This window comes from Pan paniscus, chromosome 11 (genome assembly GCF_029289425.2).
Source record: "Pan paniscus chromosome 11, NHGRI_mPanPan1-v2.0_pri, whole genome shotgun sequence".
Taxonomy (NCBI): domain Eukaryota; kingdom Metazoa; phylum Chordata; class Mammalia; order Primates; family Hominidae; genus Pan; species Pan paniscus.
The window spans coordinates 30,789,323-30,812,555 of record NC_073260.2 but is presented as its reverse complement, the minus strand read 5'-3'; the positions used below and the strand labels follow the sequence as shown (position 1 = coordinate 30,812,555).

General features: G+C 41.7%; 1 protein-coding gene across 1 annotated transcript; it reads left to right on the top strand.

The window, feature by feature from the left end:
* Positions 1 to 22,574: 22,574 nt before the first annotated feature.
* LOC100989084 (large ribosomal subunit protein eL36-like) lies at positions 22,575 to 22,962 on the top strand. The gene has a single exon (XM_034967933.3). The coding sequence runs from the start codon at positions 22,615 to 22,617 to the stop codon at positions 22,930 to 22,932; it is 318 nt and encodes a 105-aa protein (XP_034823824.1). The 5' UTR covers positions 22,575 to 22,614; the 3' UTR covers positions 22,933 to 22,962.
* The last annotated feature ends 271 nt before the right edge of the window (positions 22,963 to 23,233 follow it).

The following is a 23,233-nucleotide window of genomic DNA, read 5'->3' as shown; positions in this document are numbered from 1 at the left end:
TGCCCTCTCTATGACACTGAAATTTTCTCTGCAGGTCACCAGTAGCCTTTTGAAACCTAACAAGGCCTCGCCCTACTTGGCCCCCTTCACTATTTTACACTTTGACCACCCTCTACTTCCAGAAAGCTGCCCCTCCGTGGTTCCTAACACTCCTCCCACTCTCCTGGCTCCCCCCAGTTCACACTGGCTGACTCCTCTTCCTCTGTCTACCTCTGGGCATGGGCTTTCTGGAGCTTTCTTTCCAGGGCCTCTTCTCTTTTTTCATTCCGTAATCCTCTTCCTAGAAGATGACACAGTTGCTCCTGTTCCAGATACCTCTTATTCCCACAAGAAACTCTCTCTCTCTCTCTCTTTCTCTTTCTCTTTCTCTCTCTCTTTCTCTCTCCCTTGAGTCCAGAACTACAAAGCCAGCCCCCTGGTGGAACCCATCCCTGCTCATCCCACAATGGCCTCACACACAGTTGTCCCAGTCCAAACTCTCATCTTCCCCATCCAAACCTGCTCATCTGCCTGTGTTTCCTGCCTTGTTGGTGGCCTCATCACCTTCTCCACCCAAGGGAGAAAGCTCAGGAAGTCTTGAATCCTCCTTCTATTTCACCCTTATCCTTACTGCCCCATCCCCCACCAAAAACTCTCAACTCTTGCTTGGCATTTTGCCATCACTTCATAACCAGTCTCCCTGCTTGCTTCCCCTGCCATTTCAGGTTCCTCGTCACTGCTGTACAGAGAATATTACCTATCAGGGATCAAAAATACTCACCACCCCAAATGCCACTCCTTGGGGTGGCACCCAACACTCCCCCACAGGTAGTGAGAACATATATTTGGGGTCTGTCTCTCCTACTGAATTGTCAATTTCTTAACAGCTACAACCGTGTCTCAGTGGCTGAGTGTCAGCCACCCCAACCCATAGTAGGAGCTCAATACACACTTGAAGAAATGAACAAACCATCAGGCAGTCAACAGTCCCCAGTTTATCCAGCCTTGCTCTCTAACATAAAAATGCCTTTCTCTGGTTATTTTATGATTTAAAGGCCATAAAGCAATTGTAAAATACACCTGAGCATCCCAACATTTCTAAGACTAATGAATGCCCCATCTTAACTTTCCATCGTATTTAGTTGTTTCTAACTGTCTATTTATCCACATCAAACAAAAAGTCTCCTTGTTATGGGTTATGGCTAACAAAAATAATTTTATCATTTTTTAAACTTTGATTTAGTTTGTGTCATCTGTTGGGGTCCAACCAGAAAAACAAGAAATTGCTCTATTTAATACAAAGGGAATTTGGTAAAAATAATTGATTACACAGACAATGGAGAAGCTGAGATGTTTAGGCAGATAATGGTGAGGTAACCTAAGAAGCAGGAAGCTGCTAGATAGACAGACGAGACAGGCTAGACAGACAAGGGAGAGCCTAGGCCCGTCACTCAGTGGAAGCAGGAAGTCTGGCAGTGGCAGATTTACCATGAAGCTAATGAGGCTTGAGCTTGCCATCCAGGGTCCCTTCTAAGACCCTGGATCTAATTTCATACTCACAATTTTGTATCATTTTTATTTAAAGCGGTCCCCAAACTTATATAAGCTATGAGTCATAAAACCTGGATCCACCATGAACCATAGAGGAAATGTTACTACTCCTGGAGATGTTGTCCAAGGCTGCGAGAGGTGGAGAGAAATCCCCTGGCTTTTCCTTTCTGTCCACCTTCCAATTTCTTGCCAGTACTTCCCATTGGCCAAACAAATCCAGACAGAAGCCAACTAGCATGGGGGCCTAGGAAACACAGACTGCAGGTCATCCTCCCTGTGCTATGAAGTAAAGCAGGGAGGGGCGAGGGGTAGATCTAAGAACAAACAAACCAAGGACTGGCATATCAGCCTCACTGAATCTCCCTTTGGTGCCCAGTGCTAGGACTGAAAGTACACAAAGATATGAGGCTGTCTGCAGGGAAAGGTGAACTTGCTCTCCTTCTTCCAAGATTTTCCACAGGGCAGCATCATCCCAGTGTACCCAAAACATACTTGTATCTGCCTCCCAGCCCTGCAGTCTCTGAAACTCAATCTTGTCATTGTCCTAAAGGCAGTCAGTCTTGGGTAGGCCAAGTCACACTAACCAAATTTATAAAAACTTGAGACATAAGCCCTAAAACCAGTATGCCTATTAATAAAAAGAAATATTCCTGTAGCATGGAGTAACATGCTCATGTTAATAAAAACAGTTCAATTCTCTTGCTCACGATACCACACAATTATTGAATGCTAACTCCTTTGTGGGTACTCCCAATGTGGATACAGATGAATAATACCCAGCCCCTCTAGAGGCCAGTAATGAATTTACAGTAACACAGTAGGCAGATCTAGACTGAAAAGAAATGATAAACCTTATTGAGTATGAACCCACAGACAGGCAAGTTAAAGTGATTTGAATGTTTAATACCATCAAACACTGACAGATTCAGATGCTGGTCTTTACTATAGATAAAGACTTGGCAGGAAGATTGTAAGTGGTTGTTTTCTTGTCAGGGTGCAGCCTCCCCTGGAAAACGCTCAAGTATGTCTCACTGACTCACTTTTTCTATGTCCTACACTGACCACCCCTTTGCTGATGGGCACATGCATGCAATGCCATCCATTTGGTCACAGCCAAGGCCAACAAGCCTGGGAACCATTCACTCACACCGAGGCAGGGCTTCTGAATCATTCTTGCCCTTTGAAAATCTCGTAAAAGCTTTAGACTCTTGCTGAAATGCATTTACACTTTCAGAAAGTCCTTTGATATAGTTGCCTCCAGTTCTTTCTCTGGAGCATCATTTTTCAACCACAGCACCACTGACATTTTGGGATGAATAATTCTTTGTTGTGGAGGTCTGTGCCCTGCGCTGTAAGATGTTTAGCAGCATCCTGGCCTCTACACACTAGATGACAGTAGCCCACCCATCACCAAGCTATGACAACCAAAAACATCTCTAGACCTTGCCAAATATCCCTGGGGTGGGGGATGAGGCGGATAGGGAAAAATTGCCCCAGTTAAGAACCAGTGCTCCAGAGAGCCATTGGCCACTTCCATTCTTCCTCCATGAGTGTCGCATGAAGGGTCCAGCCCTAAGAGTAACCAGGTGACCTCCTTCTAGGATTGAGGCTATTGGTCAGCTCAGCAGATGAATTAGCTTCAAAATGAAGAATGTCGCCTGGCATGGTGATGCACGCCTATAGTCCCAGCTACTCCAGAGGCTGAGGCAGGAGGATTGCTTGAGGCCAGGAGTTCAAGCCCAGCCTGGGCAACATAGTGAGACCCCCTGCCCACCACCATCTCTATTTTTTTAAAAAAGAAAGAAAATGAAGAATGTTTTAAAGTTTCCACCTTCTAATTGTACCAAAGTATAAAATAAATGTCTACATGTGGATCAGGGTTGGGAGAGAACAGAAAAACATGTGGTCATGTGATCAGGATGGGGAGATTTTAAGTTTGGTTTTTTTGTTGTTTTCATCATTTGGGGAGAAAACAACGCAACACTACTAGAGTGCAGGTGCTTACAACACATTATGTGACTATATCCATTAGCCCACTAACTTTGAGTCCACCTGAAGCTGCCTGTGATCATTAGCCAGCCGTGTTTCCAGTATAGCTGGCATTATTGTCAGTCTCTTGTAAAGGACTGGGACCTGCAGCCTATGCCAATTCTCAAGGTTACCTGTGGTCCTTAAAATACGGCAAATAAGTCTTCATTGCCTCCCCGCTTGCTCACTCCCATCAAACATATTCTGAGGATTCACTGTGGGCCAGACACTGTACTGTATGTATATCAAATCATTTAAAGCTTACAACAAACTAGAAAAACAGGTATTACTGTCCCCACTTTAAAGAGAAAAGAACTGAGTATCCCAGAGGTTTAATTAGTCACTTAGTATCACATAGTCAGTAAACGACAGACCTGGAATTAAAGCCCAGCTCTTCTGACACTAAGGCCACTGATCTTTTCCTGTTCCTGTTGTGTGTTTGTTCGATTGCAAATTTTAGCTAGGACTATTCAAGATAAAAAAGAAATGGCCTCTGTGATGTGTATGAAAAACAAGGCAAACAGCTCAGTTTTTCATTTCATTGGGTAAGTGCATCAAAACAGATACTTGACATCAAACCAATAATACTCCTGATTGATGTGACATTTAAAAAAATATATGAATCCATTAAGAGCAGTGTTTGGCTGTCATTTCAAGTTCCCAGAATCTTCCCATAATGCAGGCAGCTACATGCAGTGCTGAGGAAAAGGCAGAAGCCCAGGAACTCTGCTTGGAGGGCTGTCCTCCCCATCTCCACAGCAGTAACTTCAAGCTGGCTCTGAGCAAGAAAACACTCATTAGCCTTTAGTTACCAATACAAACTGACGGCCTCTTTATTCTGCCCACACAACTCCTGAGGAAGTCTGGGACAAGGATGGAGAGACCAGATTGATGGGGCTACTCCAAAACACAAATAATGTATTTCCTCCCAGATATGAAAACAACACTTGAAGCCAGGGTGTAATAATAGGTTTTCCCAACATGGTTGCTTTCATGGAGAATTACGACTGTGCCCTAATTACACTTCTAAGAATACCAAGTCCGGATTTCTTCTTTCCTTCCCTTCTTCTCTTGCCTTCCCTTCCTTCCTTCTTCCCTCCTCCAACTATCACATCCTGACCTCCTCCTCTGCACCAACCCCTATGCTGGGACCTGGGGATACTGATATGAATGAATCCCAAACGCTGTCTCTTCTTAGACTCTAGTGGGGGATACTGGCAAATAAACAATCCCATGAGAGTGTGACCAGCACTAGAATGGTATTGTGCCATTTCTCCCCTCAAAAAGATGGAAACACTCAAAGTGATATGGGGAAATCATTAATCTGTTTGAAATATTGGAGGTCAGGGTCAAAGAGACATCTCAGGAGGTATGACATTTGTGTAGAACACTGCAAATTCGGGGTCTCAAAACTTGTTAGGATAGCATGCCTTTCATGGGATCTTTGAAATCTTAAGAAAAAGAGATGAGAACAAAGCTAGTTTCTTTTTTCCTTAGCAAGAAGGATGAGTAGAGATAAGGAGCCTGATTAATAAGTGCTGCTTTTCTTATTCTTCACTAAATCTATTAATATTTTATTGTGATTTTATTTAGAAATTACTTTTGCACGCATTGTCTCATTTTTGCTTTCCAATGACCCCATGAAGTAGGTACTATCATCTCCATTTTAATGGTGAGAAAATCAAAGCTCAGAGAGGTAAGTGGCTCTCTCAAGGGCTCACAGCTAGCAGAAGGAATAATGAGTCTCTCACATCTACCTCTGTCTGCTTGCAAAACAGTGTTCTTCCCTCTAGACTACAATGCCTCTATGCGTGTCATGAGTCCTGGGAAACAATCAGCGTTATTCAACAAGCAGTCTCCCAGGCATCCCACGTGGAGTGGAAGGTGTGTTTGGGAGGCTCTAGGGTGTTGGGAAGACAGTAAAGTGGGTTTTAATGGAAAAGACTGTTCTACTTATAGCTGCTCAAAAAAAAAAATGATTCACTCTTCAGGCCTGACATGTTTTAAGAGACAGACATGCCTGTAAATTTGGCCAGACTCGTGGGTGCCAGATGATAATTGACAAAGACCCTAGGGCTTGGCGATCAAGCCAGGACTTCCTCATGTTCCTCACTGGGCTCTCCAGGGGCCAAGCACAGTGCATAATTAAGTCAGATGGCTGTAGAAGGGAAGAGATGGGTCATTTTCCCTACAGAGAGTTTTTTTCTTGGCAAGATGTAGAATGACACACTTCAGGCAGCAGGAAGATCATTTCCATAAAAGTCTGCAGGGAGGGAGGGAAATCGCAAAGTTACTGAAAGACAAACAAAGCCCAAATACCATAAACAGAGTACGGAGTTCTTAACCAGAGGCACAATTATCTCTTACCTCAAACTTGGACAGGACTCAAGTGAGCATTATAAGAGATTTTCTCATGCACATGAGTAATTGCCCCACTCATTAAAACGTTATAGATGAGCCTCACTTGGAAATCAGCAAAGTGTGAATTCCAGTGCAGGACCCAGAGAAGACTCAAAGGCACCCCAGGAAGTCCTAGCAGAGAGTTTCAAGGCAGCCCAGCAAACTTCTAGGAGGCACACAATGGTCACAGTGAGATGAGCCAAAGACAACGAGGTATCACCCAATATGCACACCAGTATCACACATGCCCATGAATATAAATAATGGCCATATGCCTACAACAATGAGGGAAAATGCTTTTCCAATCTCACTTATAGTTCAACCACTTAGGACCCTTTCTTCTTGAACCAAAGTCAGTACCTGTTAAAAATAAAGAACCTATGGGATTGATAACAATATCAACTTAATCTCATCAAGGTGTGATTCATGTAGGATTTAATGGCATGACAAACAACCACACTGATGTCTTTAACCCATAAGCTTTGAGGTGCCATCTTTCAATCATAGTCATTCTCATGATATTTTGAGGCTGTTGAGTCACCTAAGAAAAACACAAATATGAATTTTAGGTCTTAGAAGGTCTAGTCCAGTACCTCAGTTGATCATGTATGAGCTGACCCTGGAATTTGAAATAATCATATTTGGATTTTATCTCTACATATCCTGAAGGCACTGTGACTTGGCTGATAATAGTAACATTCACTAAGATAAGTAATTCAGGAGAAAGAGTAGCATGGAGAGAGGGAAACAAAAATGCTGAATTTTATATTAGACCTGATGGGCTGGAAGCACCTATGAGACATTTCCAAGCAGCAGGTATTCTGTAGGCAATTTATTACCAACAGAAACAAAAAGAACATGCTCAACAATTGGAGAAGATATTTACTTTGCTTTCATATGTGAAATGTGGTACTTGATTTTTCCTTCCTTATTGTTATTAATGTCATTTGTCTTCACATATAGTAAGTATATTTCTCTGTACTGCAGCACAAAGGTTTTTGAGTTGGGGCAAGCATTCTCCCTGGAAAAGTTATGGCATGTGACACATTGAGACTCACTTTTTCTTCAAAGGGCTGAGCAAGGGAAATGTTACAGGAAGAGGGCATGTCTCCATGGGATTTGATGGGAAGAAAGACATCCATCCAATCAACTTATATGAAGGACTGATGACCTTGACCTACTGTGATGACCCATCTGAATGTATGCCAGGTACATATGACAATGATAATCCTTAAAAGATAACAGGATCTCCCACAAGTGACACAAAACTTCCAGATCATGGCTGGTTCTTCTATTTTGTTTTCTATAATGTTTATTTTTTCTGATCATAAAGTAACATTGTCAATTACAGTATACATGGAAAACACACAAAAAAAGAAGAAAACAAAAATTACCTTCAACTGTATCAGAGGTAACCATTTTTAGTAAGTGTCTGTATTTTATCACTGTTTCTACCCATTATAAATTAATGTATTTGCCATTTTATCCTTTTTTCTCCTTAGAATTATATATTGAGCATTATCCCATGACATTAAATATTTTAATAACATAATTTTATACTGGCTGAGTATTCCATAATTTAACCAATTCTGCATCCATGGACATTCGGTTTGTCTCTAGTGTGTTTTTTTTTGTTTGTTTGTTTGTTTTAGCACAAGTAACAAAACAAAAAATTCTTCCTACTTAAATCTGGTGTGCCCCTGAATTTGTCAGACCTAGACAGGATGGTATACACAAAAGGGGTTTCGTGAAAAGAGTATTTACTAAGGAATTGAGGGTTAAAGGAAACCAGCAGAGAGAGAGCACAAGGGCTGGATGGATGTGTCCACTGAGTTCAGCCTTTCAAGTACAGAGCAGGGAGGACTGGAGATTCAGATGGAGAATATCCAGCTCAACACCTTTGCTGGTCCCCTTTCTAAGTTAGAGACATAAAGACTGTGAAGATTTAGAACATATACTGTGTAGCCAATATCACTGAAATTTCACCATCTGAGTTCCAGATAGGTGCAAAGCAGCCCAGCTTGCCTAAGTCTGTGCCAAATTCAGAACTGGGTCATCCCCTCCTCCAAGTCTTATTCTGCCGCAGCCACTGAGGAGCCTTCTACTACTTGGTCCCTGAGCCAGTGCCGACCTGGCAGCCAGACTATTAGCATACTCACAAAGTTCTGGAATTAGGCTTGCTGCCTAGGCCAGTTATACAATGCATCTACAAGGCAATCCCTATCACAATCATTACACAATTATTCAACCTAGATGACTGAGCTTCTTCCCGGTTCCCAGTTTTTGGTCTTTATTCATTGTTACAGAGAGGAGCCCTGCTCTGAACACCAGCTAGTGGTGTGAGGCCTTGACACCCTGCCCAATTTGGACTAGCATCATCTTCCCAGAGGCTGGTCCCTGCTTCCTTCCCAAACACTTAGCAAGAGACCTGCCCTAAAGCCAACAGACCACCTATAACTATAGCTGTGCTCATTCCTGAATAGAATCACTACTTGCTAAAAGTACTTGCTATCTCTTGCTAAATAGACTTAGCAAAAATAAAATTAGATTCCATTAAATTTAAATTTTAAAAATGGTTGCTGTCATGTTCTGCCACCAGGTTGAATACCCTGGGCTGTCAAGTCTGGCCCAGATGGAAGCAAGTCTAAAACATTTTTAAGGCACCATGTTTTGGGTCAGCCCTACAGTCTGGTTATGATTCTAACCATAACACAGCCTGAATTTTCTCTCCACTGAGTTTCCATTATGGCTTGTAGTCGATTGTGCAATAACTGGTTAAGCCCTAAGCTTTACTAACTGTGAGAAAAGGCAATAAAATTCCAGGTAGGTTGGCTGCTGCCTTTTGGTAATGACATCACCTTTTTCCTGTGGTCTCTGACCCTCAAGTCCAACACTGGGTTTCGATGTTCTGCTTAGGACCAGGCAAACAATTCTGAAAATTATCTTCTCTAATGTAGAGAAATATTTCATTTTTCTTGTCTGATCTATAGAAATGAACTCTTTTGTTGCATCCTTGGCCATGAAATATGCCTCCTGTATTATTGTGGGAAGTTCGTCTTGCTGGGGTCTCTAGCCTGAGTGCCTTTGAAGTCAGCAACATCAGAATTTAATTCCAACCAGGTCCTCTAGGTCCTTTGCATGCTTTGGTGCTTTATAAATTGTATTAAAGGTTAATTTGAGTTCTTGCAGTCCAAGAGACATTGTTCTGTGTGCCTCTATTTCTTTGTCTCTTTATTTCCAACAGTACAAGCTTGAGTCCTGTCTTTGTTTTGTCAGGTGGGTCCCATTAAAATCTTGTATTAAACTTTGCCTCTTTTGAAGTTCCAGATCTCATCCATCTGTTCTGTTTTTTTTAATGACTTTATTTAGAATTTTTTTCAAAGTTAATGGAAATGTTTGAGGAATGGAGAGTCTGGTTAATTGATCTTTCAGTTAACTGAGGGTTATTGCTAACCAATATTTTCAGATTTTTGCATTTCATCTTATTTCAAATGGCCCTTCAATTTGTTTCATCTGCTAATCTCCCAGTCTGCAGATTTTCCCCTTTCTTAAATCTTATTTTTAATCCCTTATCCTGCTCCTACACTTGGGACTGGATGCTCAGAAAGTAGGCTCCAGGTGGACTGATTGAGGAAGGTAAGCTATACCAGAAATGCAGAGGAGGAAAAACCCTAGAGAGAAAATATATGCCCAAATTCATAAAGTGAACCTGATCATCATGGGCCATATATAAGCATCGAATCTAAACATGTAAGAGTAGGATCATTTTTTCAAAAATAGCAAGAGTTTAAGGCTAAAGAACACTGGATCATAGAGAAAGTAGGCTGGAAATGAGCAAAGAATATTCCAGACTATCACTCACAACAATGATGGGTGTTTGACCATCCTTAGCAGATATTTCTCAAAACTTTTCTGTCAAAAAAATAAATAAATAAATAAAACAAAACAAAACTTCACACTCTTTCTGGATGTACTGAGAAATATTCCGTTTCTCACAAATTTTAAGCACTACATTTTACCATGGAATATAGTTTATTCTTTAAAAGAAAAAGGTCAGTATCATCATTTCTGTTTAAATACAAATGTTAAACTATCCATAAAAGAAGCATCTCCAGTTTGTGTCACATGCATGTATTTATGCACCTGAAGGCAACTTAGGGCCTAGATCTTTTGTTTTTTCTTATTTTCTTAAGTAATCTCATTATTTAGTCTTCAAGTCTTATATATTAAAGGAAATGATGACTACTAACAAGATGGTTTGCCCTTTGGCTTCCTTTACACGCTTGAACATCACATTTCATTGACCAAGATGAAGATGGCAGGACACAAAGTTCCCACACAGGTGAGGCAGGTGAAGTAGAACTAGTTCCAGCAATGCTGCATCTGGGAGTTGGGTGGAAAGTGCCATTATGCCCAATTCAAGAAAATAATTTACCTAACACAATGAGACCTCTAGATCATACTAAACATGAACAAAAGTGTATTCCACCCTAGATTTGGGGTGACATAATATAAAAGTAACAATCCCAAGATCATATTGTCTAGGAGATACTTAAAATATTATGGAAGAAATGCCAAGGTATGGTAAAAATGGGAGAATTCATATTTAGTTCCAATGCCAGCAAGAGTAATTTCCAACCAAAGACATTTTAAGCCTCCATGGGATCATAACACAGAGATAATCCAGCCACCGAAGAAAAAAATAATTGACAGCAAGAAGACACAAGCAAACATCATGAGGACATGCAAGGCTAACAAGATAAAATGATTAAGAATCCAAATTATCCAGACCAAAATAGGCGACGCGAACCAACTTGGGACATAAAGGAGGAAAACCCAGAAGAAACCAGAGTGATCTTCTAAGGAACTTCAAAGCAGAATTAAATGCGTGTTGGAACCTCTGGGTTCTTTGAAATATATTGGTTGTACTGTATATTTAGGAATTGTCCTTATATTGAGATAAAGGTTATCATCAACAAATCTTTTAGTCATCTTCACAAAGCACCCCTCTGAATATCACTATATATAGATACTTGAATGGACACAGATACTTGAATCTGGTTATGATCAAGATTCTGCTGCTTAGAAAACAAAACTACCTAAGGAACACTCATAGAACATTGTATTAACAAGATGGTTCTTTATATATTAGCCTAATAGATTGTTTCGAGAGAGAAAATCAAATGGGAATAAACATCCCATGTTTCAGATGCTATGGGCAGTTTGAAGACCACATTCTCTCTTCTATTCTTCCTAGATTCCTGGGAAATACAAGCAGGTGATCCTGATCTTAGTAAAGTAGTTGTAACCTGTGTGTACTTGTCCACAAACATGCACACAAGTGTGGTCACATCTCTATGCTCCCCATTGACTGCTTGAGATCCATGTGCACTGTCCAGTACTAGTCCCAGCACCCAACGACCACAGAGCCCCCAACCACCACATCCCCTTTTTACCCCAGAGATCAGCCCCAAGGGATTGGGCAATCTTTTCATTGAGACACTCAAAAACAGGATCAGATTATATCTCCTTTTGTAGACACCCTTGTGAGAAAGGCTACTTCTGAACAATATTTTCCTAGTAATTGTAACAACAACTCTTCAAGAGTGATTACTTGCAATGACTTGGTAGAGAAAAAAATACAAACCTAATCTCCTGAAAAACCTACTCTACAAACAATTATGATTATGTCACTCAGCTTAAAAATCTTCAATGTCACCTCACTGTCTACAGAATATGGTTCAAGATCTTCAGCTTAGCCACAGATCTTTTTATAGCCCTAGCTTATCTTTCCAGTGATAAAGTCTGCCACTTTAGTCATGAGAAATCACCACTTCAGTCATGCCAAACTTCTCATAGATCCTCAGAAAAGAAGAAGCTTCCTCATACCTTTATGTTTTTCTACTTTGTGTTCCTTCTTAATAAAATGTTCCACCACCATCACTGCCATCTCTTGCCTCTTTTCCGCCTGACAAATATCTACTCATCCTTTCAGGCTGAGCTAAACATCAGCTCAGGAAGCCTTTCCTAATCACTGGAGGCAGGGCCAGTGGCTACCGGACATCCACCTGTTATACACCTTGGCACTGGATTTGCTCCACTTGTTGTAAGCACCACAAGGTTTTTAGTACTGTGTAACAAGACCTTAACAGAGTATCAGATACACTGACTATGTTATATTAGTATCCGGAGAAGTGGAAAGATTCTAAAAATCATAACATAAAAAAAGAAGTGAAGGAAGTGGGCTTGAAGAAGACTCAAGGAAGACATAGTAGCTCTTAGTCATATTAAAAATAACCTTAGCTAATTACTATTTGTGTGTCTGGTATGTGTTAGGCGTGGTGCTAACTACTTTAAAATATCATTATTTAATTCCTCATGAGACCCCTGTGAAAGAGATGTTTATCATCCTCATACCCATCTCAGAGAAGTAAAGGAAACTACCCAAGATCACAAAGCTTATCAGTGGCAAAGCCAGTGTTCAATGCCAGTCTACCTGCTTTGAAAGTCTAGTTCCTTCACACTGTAGCATCCTAAACCACAGAAAAAAAGCAGCCTTAGCATCACTGGCCTCAGCCTGCTTGTCCTGTCTTGTAATTAGCCAGCTCTGTGATCCTAGGCTAGTCATTGTCCTCTTCATCTGCATCTCTTGACCCTTCCTTTCTTAAAATCCTCTCAGCCTATATCCTACCCATCACAAATGTTACTTCTTCTTCCTCCTGCGTATGTTTCAAATTCGACCATTCCTCTCCATTTCTATCATCAAAACCCTACCAAGCCACCTTCATCGCTCACTTAAACTTGTGCAGTTAATTCCTAACTCACCCCTGGTGTCCTTATACCCACTCTAACTGGCTTCCCACCCAAGATTTGCACTACAGCCAGATTGAAATTTTAAAACACAAGCTTATCATTGCTTCCTATTTATTCTCAGGATAAAGATCGAATACTTAAGACAGCACACAAGGCCTTTGCCCCACTCCAGTTTCATTCTACCTCTCTCCTCACGGTTCCCTGATCTTCAGCCTTTCAGTTTCCAAATTCCCTGTCTCCTTATACCCTCTGCACATGTTCTTCCTCAGCCTGAAAGGCTCTTGCCTTCTGCTGTGGTTTGGTTGTTTGTCCCCTCCAAATCTCATGTTGATCCCCAATGTTGGGGGTGTGGCATAATGGGAGGTATTTGGGTCACAGGGCCAGATCTCATAAATAATGTTCTCCCTGTGGATGGGGCAGGGTGGTGAATGAGTTATCACTACAATAGTCCCCAGGAGAACTGGTTGTTAAAAGGAGCGTGGCATCTCCCCCCCCCTCGCTTTCTCTCTCTCTATGTGATCTCTACACACACTAGCTCCCCTTTGCCTCCCACCATGAGGGGAAGCAGCCTGAGGCCCTCATCAGATGCCTAGTCTTGACCCTTCCAGCCAGCAGAACCATGAGCTAAATAAACCACCTTTCTTTATAAATTACCCAGCCTCAAGTATTCCTTTATAGCAATACTAAATGGACTAAGACAACTCCCTTTGTCAACTCTTCAGCAATTCTTTACCCTTTCAGCCATCTCAGGCATGGCTTCCTTGAGGACACCTTCCCTAAGCCCCAGATCAGATAGGCTCCATTAGACTTACTCATCATTCCAGTCTTGTTTTTCACCATAGCACTTATCAGTGTGTTGATAATGACATATTTCTGTGATTAGTTAATCAGTATCTGTCTGACTTCCTCCCAGGCTATAACCTCCATGACAGCAGAGTCCACGTCCACTTTTATCCCTCTTTGTCCCCAGCACATGATATGGGGCTTGGCAAAGAGTAAATGCATAATAAATATTTGTTAAATCAATGTTGGAAGACTATACATCCATTTCTTTATCTGAACAATGAGGGGACCTGACCATGTGATCTCTGAGTTTCCTCTAGCCCTTAGCCTTAACAGCCATCTCCTTAATACACTAAATCACATTTTCTGTTATCCCAGAAGACCTAGCCATACCAATAAGCAGATAAACTGTAGTTTAGGAGAAGGCAGTGCTTTGCCTTGCAATGGAAGCAGTCTCTCTAGAGGGTAACAGAACTGATCAAGCAACAGTGACTCAATCCTCTGCCAGGAGTACTATAATAATAATTCCCATGTCAGGTGAATGACAATAAATGATCTCAACACCCCTCCCAATTCTTCAAGTCTGTGATTCTGTACCTGTGTAAAATAACAAAATCCAACTATAAATTCCAACCAGGTCATTAAATACTAAGACAATTTGTGCTCAAATGCAAAAAATGCATATATACTGAGATTTTAATCCTAAAGGACATCGACACATTACATTTAATATATATTGAGCTACCTTGGGCACTTAGTAAAAATACAGATTCCTAGGCTCCAAATCTGGTAATTCTGATCAGTAATTCTGGTTACTTTTAACAAGAGATTTCAGGTGATTCCAATGAATTTAGAAAACTTTATTTATTTATTTATTTATTTATTTATTTATTTATTTGAGATGGAGTCTTGCTCTGTCACCCAGGCTGGAGTGCAATGGCACGATCTAGGCTCACTGCAACCTCCGCCTCCCGAGTTCAAGCGATACTCCTGCCTCAGCCTTCCGAGTAGCTGGGACTACAGGCACGCACTACCACGCCCTGGCTAGTTTTTTGTATTTTTAGTAGAGATGGGGTTTCACCATGTTAGCCCGGATGTTCTCGATCTCCCGACCTCGTGATCTGCCTGCCTCAGCCTCTCAAAGTGCTGGGATTACAGGTGTGAGCCACCACGCCTGGCCAGAAAGCTTTTGTATGAAGCAAAGAGCCTTGGACTTGGAGTTAGAAGACCTGAGTTCCAACTGGAGTCAATGAGTAAGTCACCACAGGATGCCAACAAGTCATGTGACTTTTCTAAGCCTCATAACTCTGGCATTATCTCAGAAAAGAGAAACACTACTTTTAAATGGCCTGATGTAGGGTTACACGGAAGCTGATGCTTAATGGTAGCATATGCTGCATTGATCCTAACCTCACTACCTCTGCAAAGGATTCTAAAGGTCTTGTCTCAAAAACTTACAATGAATCTATTTAATGTTTGGCCTCCTTCAGGGAATGGAGGCATATTTCGCTTCCCTCAAAAATGATGAGAATTTTGGCAATGATAAACTCAGCCACCTCAGTGACCAACTGTCAAAACAAGGTTTTGGGATTTCAAAAGCTTCTCCGCACAAATGAGCCTCTTAGAACAGTTGTGGGATTATGAATGATATCCATCTAAGGTAAAAACCTGCCCCTATTTTCCCCTCCTTTCACTCTTATTTTGTTCAAGATTCTACCACTTTTGGAAAATGCATTTAAGAAGCATTATTAAAGTAGGAATGCAAAACAAATCTACCCAAATCATTATTTTCTGCTTCCATCCTGGAAATTTATAGATGCGATATATTTTGGGTGTTAAAAGGGAACTGGAAGTTAGCATTTTTCTTGAAAAGCCTAGACACTAGGAATGCAAACTCACAGTCTGGCCTAGTGTTCATTCATTCTCTAGAGCTTTCACTAACCTCCAGACACTTTGCTAGTTCTGCAGATGGAGAAGTAAATTCCACATGGTCCTTGCCTTCAAGAGGTTTATACTCTAGCATGGCTTCATTCACTGGAACTCTGTGGAATAACAGAAATATCTTGTGTCTGCTTTTTCCAACATGATAGTCACCGGCCATGGCTGGCTATTGAACATTGGGAATGTGGCTGAGAAACTGAATCTTTAATGTTAGTTAATATTTATATATTTATTTATTTACTATATTTTTTTAGATGGAGTTCCGCTCTTAATGCCCAGGCTGGAGTGCAGTGGTGCAATCTCGGCTCACCACAACCTCCACCTCCTGGGTTCAAGTAATTCTCCTGCCTCAGCCTGCCTAGTAGCTGGGATTACAGGCATACACCACCACACCTGGCTAATTTTGTATTTTTAGTAGAGACAGGGTTTCTCCATGTTGGTCAACCTGGTCTCAAATGCCCAAACTCAGGTGATCTGCCCACCTCAGCCTCCCAAAGTGTTGGGATTACAGGCGTGAGCCACCAATAGCTACATATGGCTGATGGCTACCATGCAGCACAGCTCTACAATAAAAGGAAGAAGGAAAAGGAGGAGGAGGGGAAGGAAATGGAGAAGGAGGAAAGGAGGAGAAGGAGGAGATAAGAAGGAAAGAGGATAGGGGGAGGAAAACAGCGGGAGGAGAAGAAGAGGAGGAGGAGAAAGAGAAGCAGAAAGAGGAAAGAGAGGAAGAAGAAGAAGAGAAAGAATAGAGTATGGTGAGTATGATAGTAAGTGCATACACAATGAGCCATCAATTATCAATCGTGTGATTATTAACTTTTCACTGAAATGTTTGAGGGGCAGGGTGAAGGTGTTTAGAAAAAAACTTCAGAGTGAAGACTTCATTTGAAGGGTGAGAGGAGCTCACCAGTTGAAGAATGGGGAGGAGATTTTTGGGGAGGAGCCACAAGTTGTACAACCCCACAGCACCTGAAAAGTACACAGTAGGTTTTTAGCCTGGTGGTTTGGTTTGATTGAAGCACCAGATGCTTGGGAAGGAGGCAGAGAGAGGAGAGAGGCTTAATAAAGGAACAGGAGTGAGGCTGGGGCCAAATCATAAAGGGCCCAATGTATAGCTCTGAGGGATTTGGACTTTTGTCCATAGGCAAAACATTTCTCTCGGGTACATTCTAAGAGTTTTAAGTGGTGGTTGATATGCCTGTCGCTGGTTTGTTTTCCCAGGGATGGGAATGAAAGCTGGTGTTTCCATTGTCTTAAACTAACTTCCTGCTTCAGCTCCATGCATGTATTGCTCATTGCAAAACATTCCTGGTTTCTATTTTCACACAGCCTCAGAAAAACATCATATCAAAGTTAAGTTTAATTCAGTTGAAGTCTCCCTTTACTCAGTCCAAACAGCTACTTCAACCCAGTCATCCAGGTTAGGAGTGACCTTATTTTTCTGGTAGACACCAACACCAACCTGCCAGGAGGTACCAAAAAGGCTCCATCTGCTCAAAAATAAAGTACTGTTCCAGATCTTTGTGTAGAACTGAAGCAAATTTCTACATGGTTCAGTCAAAAACTGCGCTACTCTGGAATGACCTGGGAAAATGATGGAGAGGAACAGTCAATGTTCCGTGATGCACGGAAGTGCTGCTGTCTCTTGGAAGGCACTTGATAATCACTGTTAAAGTCCCTTCCTTGTGGGCCAGCACTGTCACAATGGCCACAAAAATCACCCTTCACTGAGCGTCTGTTCTATGCCAAGACAGTGTGCTTAGCACTTTGCCTGTGCTATCCCATTTCATCCTTGCAACACTCTGTAAGGTAGGTATTTTATCCCTAGTTCACATGTAGATAAAGTGAGCTCAGAGATGCTGTATAGCATGTTGCTTCCCAGAGTCAATAGCTAGTAACTGACAGTGCCAAGCTCAAACCTAGAGGAAGCCACCTGAGAGTTACGCTACTGAGAGAGCACTGCCAAGGGACACTGGTGCAGCAATCAAGTCAGAAGGCCTTCCCATTTCCTCTGTCCCTGCCTGATGATGCCGACAAATCCCATGAGACTTCAGTCTCTGTTACTTCACCTATAACATGGAGGTAGTTAGACCTTCGCTACAATCTCTGAAATGTACAGAAAAAGCTTTGAAATTTTACCTTAAGCAGGAGCTTATTCAATTATCAAATGAACACGTCTTGAGCACCTACAATTTTATAGAGCCCTCAGCTAGGAGCTAAGGATACAAAAGAAATCTTAAGATCTCAAGAAATGTGCCATTTAGCAATTAAAAGTCAAAATGTTTACAACATGCCCCTCACCCAGACAGAAATAATTTCCATTTACAAGGAATTCTGTAAGGGAGAGAGGGAGTAACTCATCTGGGTTTCCCACCCCAGCATTACAATCTTTAGGGTTTTACGCAGAGGAGCATATCAAGTACAAAAACCTGTCTTGAGAACTCTCCACTTAACTTCCTTGTTAAGTTAACCACACTCTTCACTCCTGTAAAACATATGGAAGAGGACACCCAAAGCAAACAGAAGGAGTGGCCAGCAGAACCACCAGCAGCTAGCAGTCAGTCTGTTACCAGCTTATAAGATTCATCTGGAATGGTACCCAAATATGTTCATGCCCATTGTACTTATGCTACAATGACATGATTTAAATATTATGGAATCCAGTGAAATGAATGCAAAAAGAGTTGCTTCTACAAAATTAATCTGAATACTTAGAAAAAACTCAGTAAGGATGAATCACAATGTAGATGCTTTGGAAATAGGTATGAGATGACTGTAAATAATTGAAAGTCTGAAAAAATATGAAAGTCTACTAAGATACTGTGCCCAAGTTTCTTCATAGATGTTTTGAAGTTCTTATTCCACTTTAAAGAAAGCAGAACTTGGAACTGTAGATTGCACATCATGGCTGCGGTTTATGAAAGAAGAATGACTACAGTCAGTGAATCATACCCAAAGAAAAGCTTTGGCCTAACATCAAAAGATTGGCAAAGTCATAGATATGTATGTGCTCTACATTAAGATAAATGTTGATGGTATGTGTGTATCCCTTTTTCCCCACTTTAACCAACTTTCCAACAATCCAACCAACTATTGGACCCAATCTGACCTGATAAGAGGGCTTCCTTCCACTGCATTGTAAGAGCAGAGTTATTCTGTATTTTTTTACATTATAATTTTAGGGAGATGGTAAGATACTTGTTGAGCATGGCCAAGCCCGCGCTCTGGAATGAGCTACATTTGGTTACTCTTTGATGGGACAAGCCAAGCACTCCCACTAAGGGAGCCTTCACCCAGACTGGCTGCAGGGACAGTCTCTATGCACAGCAGGTCCAGATGCTCTTTAGTGTCTTCATCTGACTGTGCCTCTCATGTGATTCTATCTGAGTTGGGATGTGTGCTTTTTATTGTTAGGACTTTCATTTCTAGGTCTCCTCTTGGCTTATACTTTTGAGCAAATGATTGATTCTTCATCAGTTGATTTCTATGGAGATGTCACTTCCCTCCAACTTGCTGTGAAGAATCCTGGCAGCAAGTTTTGCTCTAGTGATCCCTAATGAGCAATGACCTGTTTCTAACTGGCAAATACTAAACTATTTCATAGCTTTTCAGGTTCATGTACAATGAAAGACTAGTTACTGGTTACCTACTGAGCAATGAAGGATTGCTAAATTTGGCATTAATATTTTTTAAAATAGCACATTGTTAAAATGTACTGAATTCATCAATTCAGTGGTTACCCAAAAAATCTGGCTATTTCTACAAGACACAAAGCTCTTACTATGTGTATATAATCGCAAATGATTGGCATTCTAGCAAATTTTAGGGAAAAAAATGCATTGCTCTCAGAGCTTCGTCATTGGGATCTTAGGTTGACTATGGTCTTAGTTGCCTATGCTCTTGTTTTAGTTAACAGACCCATAGAAGTACTGTTAGGCTCTATTTCTGCTGATTGATTCTTGCGAAACCGACTACATCGTTACCATTAGGACTATTATCAAACGGTTTTTACTGTTGGTATCCAACACTTTTGAGAACCACTGCTCTGCTTGTTAATCAGAATGGTTGGGTGAAGCAACAGCTCTGTCTTACTGTCCTGAGAATTTTACATTATTCACAAACCCTTTATCAGCTTCCATCTCTCTGCCCTGATCAGTGTGCTCTCTGCTTCAGATGGTATGTTGGAGCTAAATCCCCTTTGGGCTGAAATAGTCACTTCCTACTCAGAATCTACATTGAAACAAATTCCCATTTACATCTTTGTGATATTTCCTGGGTCTCACCACTAAAATCTTCCCAGGGGCTATTGCACTTAATCACATCATGCCCAATATGGCATGATCCATGCATGCATCAACAAAAATTGCACTGCCTTGCAAAATATTCGAATTAGGATTAATTTTTCCTTTCTCTTTCTGGAGACGGATATTCTTCTTTAGACAAAAACTCAAAAACACTCTCCATGCCTCTGGGCTCCCTCCATCCAGTCCATGTTCACTCAACTACCAGATGTGATCATTTCACATTACTACTACGAATTAAAAAGTAGAAAAGGAGATAACTAATGAATTGAGTAACCTTTCTTCTATGTCTACCCATTGCAAATAGATTAAAATTTAAACATCTTTAGTCCAGTATGCATGCCCTCCATAGTGGTTAACCCAACCAAGTTTTCTATTTTCTCCCCACCCTCTTTCTTATAACCTTCATCTCAATAAAGTTGAACTGTTCCTGGCACCCGATTCTAAGATGTCTTGCCTCACTTATGGTGATCTACCTGCCTGACAGCCTTTTCCCAGGCTCTGTGTGAGTTCACATCCTACCAAATCTTCAAAGTGCAAAAGCTACTTTCTATTAAAAAAAAAAAAAAAAACAGAACTTTCCCAACTTACCCTAAGGAGGAAGTGGTCTCCCCCTCCCGGAACCCCACTTAGGCATTCCCTGACTACTCCCTTAAACTCTGCACTTTCAACCTTGCATCTTGTTCATTGCATTTGTCTTCTGGACTGTAAGCTTCTTGGTAGCTGGTTTGTGTGGTTTTCATCTTCCTATTTTCCTGCTCTCGTACCCTTCACTGGGCCTTGCAAGAAGTAGTTAATAAACGAAAAAATGAATGTATATGTGAATGAATAAATGAACGGATCTGACACACACATAACCACATGGTTCTCTCCTCCTATAGCTTCATTTCTGGACCTTTCTCCTAGATGAACTGGCCTTGCTAAGAGTACCCCAGGCAGGGCTTAGCAGGTTAGCAGGGAGTCTTTTGCTTGCTTTTGAGGCAGAAAAGTGCAGCCTTTGTTGCAGGGCAGAAATAGAACATCACAAAAAAAAAGCACCAAGGAAATTCCTTCCACTTCCACCTGCGGATTAAGAAAGACTTAGGATCCGATCTGGTGAAAAAGAAAAGATGTAGGATTTTAAATTGGCCTCAGGCCCTCACACTTACAAAAAGTGAGCATATAATTTGTATTCCAAACTTTTGAGAGTGAAATTAGAGTTTATTAACGATTACTCTGGGACAATAGGTGTGACCTAGGACTGTCATGGGCTAAAAGGATGATATGTGATCTGAAATGAGCTATACTTGGTTACTCTGTCTATGATAGGACAAGCCCAGCCCATGGATATGTTTTATCATCTGTAACATGGGGATAGTGATAACTAACCCCAGAGATTTTCCATAGGATGAAATATGACCATGAAAGTGAAGCATCCAGTGCTTGCAAACAAATGGTATTTAATAACTGATAGCTCCCTCCCTTTACTAAGATAAGGTTCTTAGTAAAGCACCTCATCTTACATATCACTTCTTATATTAATTGGCCTAGGTAATCCTTTCAATGAATCTTCAAAGTAACCAAAGTACCCCGGGGCTGGGGCCAGGCACGGTGGTTCACGCCTGCAATTCCAGCACTTTGGGAGGCCAAGGTTGGTGGATCACTTAAGGCCAGGAGTTCGAGACCAGCCTGGCCAACATGGTAAAACCCTGTCTCTACTAAAAAATAGAAAAAAATAGCCAGATGTGGTGGTGCACAACTGGAATCCCAGCTACTCAGGAGGCTGAGGCACGAGAATCGCTTGAACCTGGGAGGCAGAGGTTGCAGAGAGCCAAGATTGTGCCACTGCACTCCAGCCTGGGTGACAGAGTGAGACTCTAGCTCAAAAAAAAAAAAAAAAAAAAAAAAAGGTAACCAATGGGGAAATTATCATCCCCTTTTACTAAGAAGCACACTAACACCCAGAGAGGTTCAATAAGGCTCCATAGATAAAATCTGATGGAGCCAGGACTTAAACCCAGGCACATCTGTCTCCAAACTGAACCACTTTCTAATGCAACACCCAGGCTTTATGAGCTTCTACAGAAGGGACTTTAAGTCTGGCTGGACATCTTAAATCATGGCACAGCAGAGCAGACAGCTCAGATGAGGGAAACTGGGAGTACACATGGCAGTACACACTCTTCTCAGTACCAGAGAAGGCGAAGATTCTAGCCTAGACACACCAGCTCCATCAGCCTCACTTTTCCCAGGAGGAGAGTTTCTTGGATCTATCATGGTCTCACACTCCACCTCAGAGTGGTCGGTACATTTCAGCAGAGGATGGGAAGACAAGCAGAATTCACCATAGTAATCTAGATTAATTAGGAGCCCAAGATCAATCAGGGAGTGGTAATGATCTGGGGCCAGTTTTCTGGTAGGTTTAACAAGCATGCACAAACACCAGTTATGTGTACACATCCATAAGCAGCCTGGCTGAAGGTCAACAGCCTGCTTCTGTTACGAAATGAGACAAAACAATTAGCAAAGGCAGGCACTATTCCTTCTGTTCATGCTTCAGTTCCAAATATCAGTGGTCATTTATCTAGTTCACACATTATTCATTTACCTTTGTTTTTATGTGAAAGTATTAGTTGATCTGGACTTCCCTATGAGCAATGCAAAGCTGACTAAAGTTCAAACCATGTTATCAATGAACATTTCCTACTTCACAGAGAATATGAAACACTTTGAACGTTAGTGCCTCCTCCTCTGAACTTAAATATAACAGCGGTAGATATCCCAGAGTTCAGCGCGGCGCCAGCCCTTCCGCCACGGCCGCCTCTGGAGAGCAGCAGCCATGGCTCTATGCTACCCTATGGCCGTGGGCCTCATCAAGGGCCACAAGGTGACCAAGAACGTGAGCAAGCCCAGGCACAGCAGCCGCCGCAGGCGTCTGACCAAACACACCAAGTTCGTGCGGGACATGATTCGGGAGGTGTGTGGCTTTGCCCTGTACAAGCGGCGCGCCATGGAGCTACTGAAGGTCTCCAAGGACAAACAGGCCCTCAAGTTTATCAAGAAAAGGGTGGGGATGCACATCCGCGCCAAGAGGAAGCAGGAGGAGCTGAGCAATGTACTGGCCGCCATGAGGAAAGCTGCTGCCAAGAAAGACTGAGCCCCCTTCCCCTGCCCTCTCCCTGAAATAAAAAATAGCTTGACAGAAAGAAAAAAAATATTATATATATATAAAACAGCACCCATTCCTTTTGATCTCCTTCCCTCACATGTCCTTCCTCACTTCCAGAGCTAGCTTGTCACCCTATGGACCTGATCCTTTCCCATCTGTCTTTTTCCAGGACTGTGTTCCATCAGCCATGCCCTCTCATTCCTGTCATCAATTACTTCCACTCTGGCTTCTTCTCCTCAGCCTGCAAACAAGCTCAAGTATTGGAAATCCTTTTAAAAAAAAAAAAAAA

Coding starts and splice junctions, on each gene's coding strand:
- LOC100989084 (XM_034967933.3), top strand. CDS start 22,615: ATGGCTCTATGCTACCCTATGGCCGTGGGCCTCATCAAGGGCCACAAG.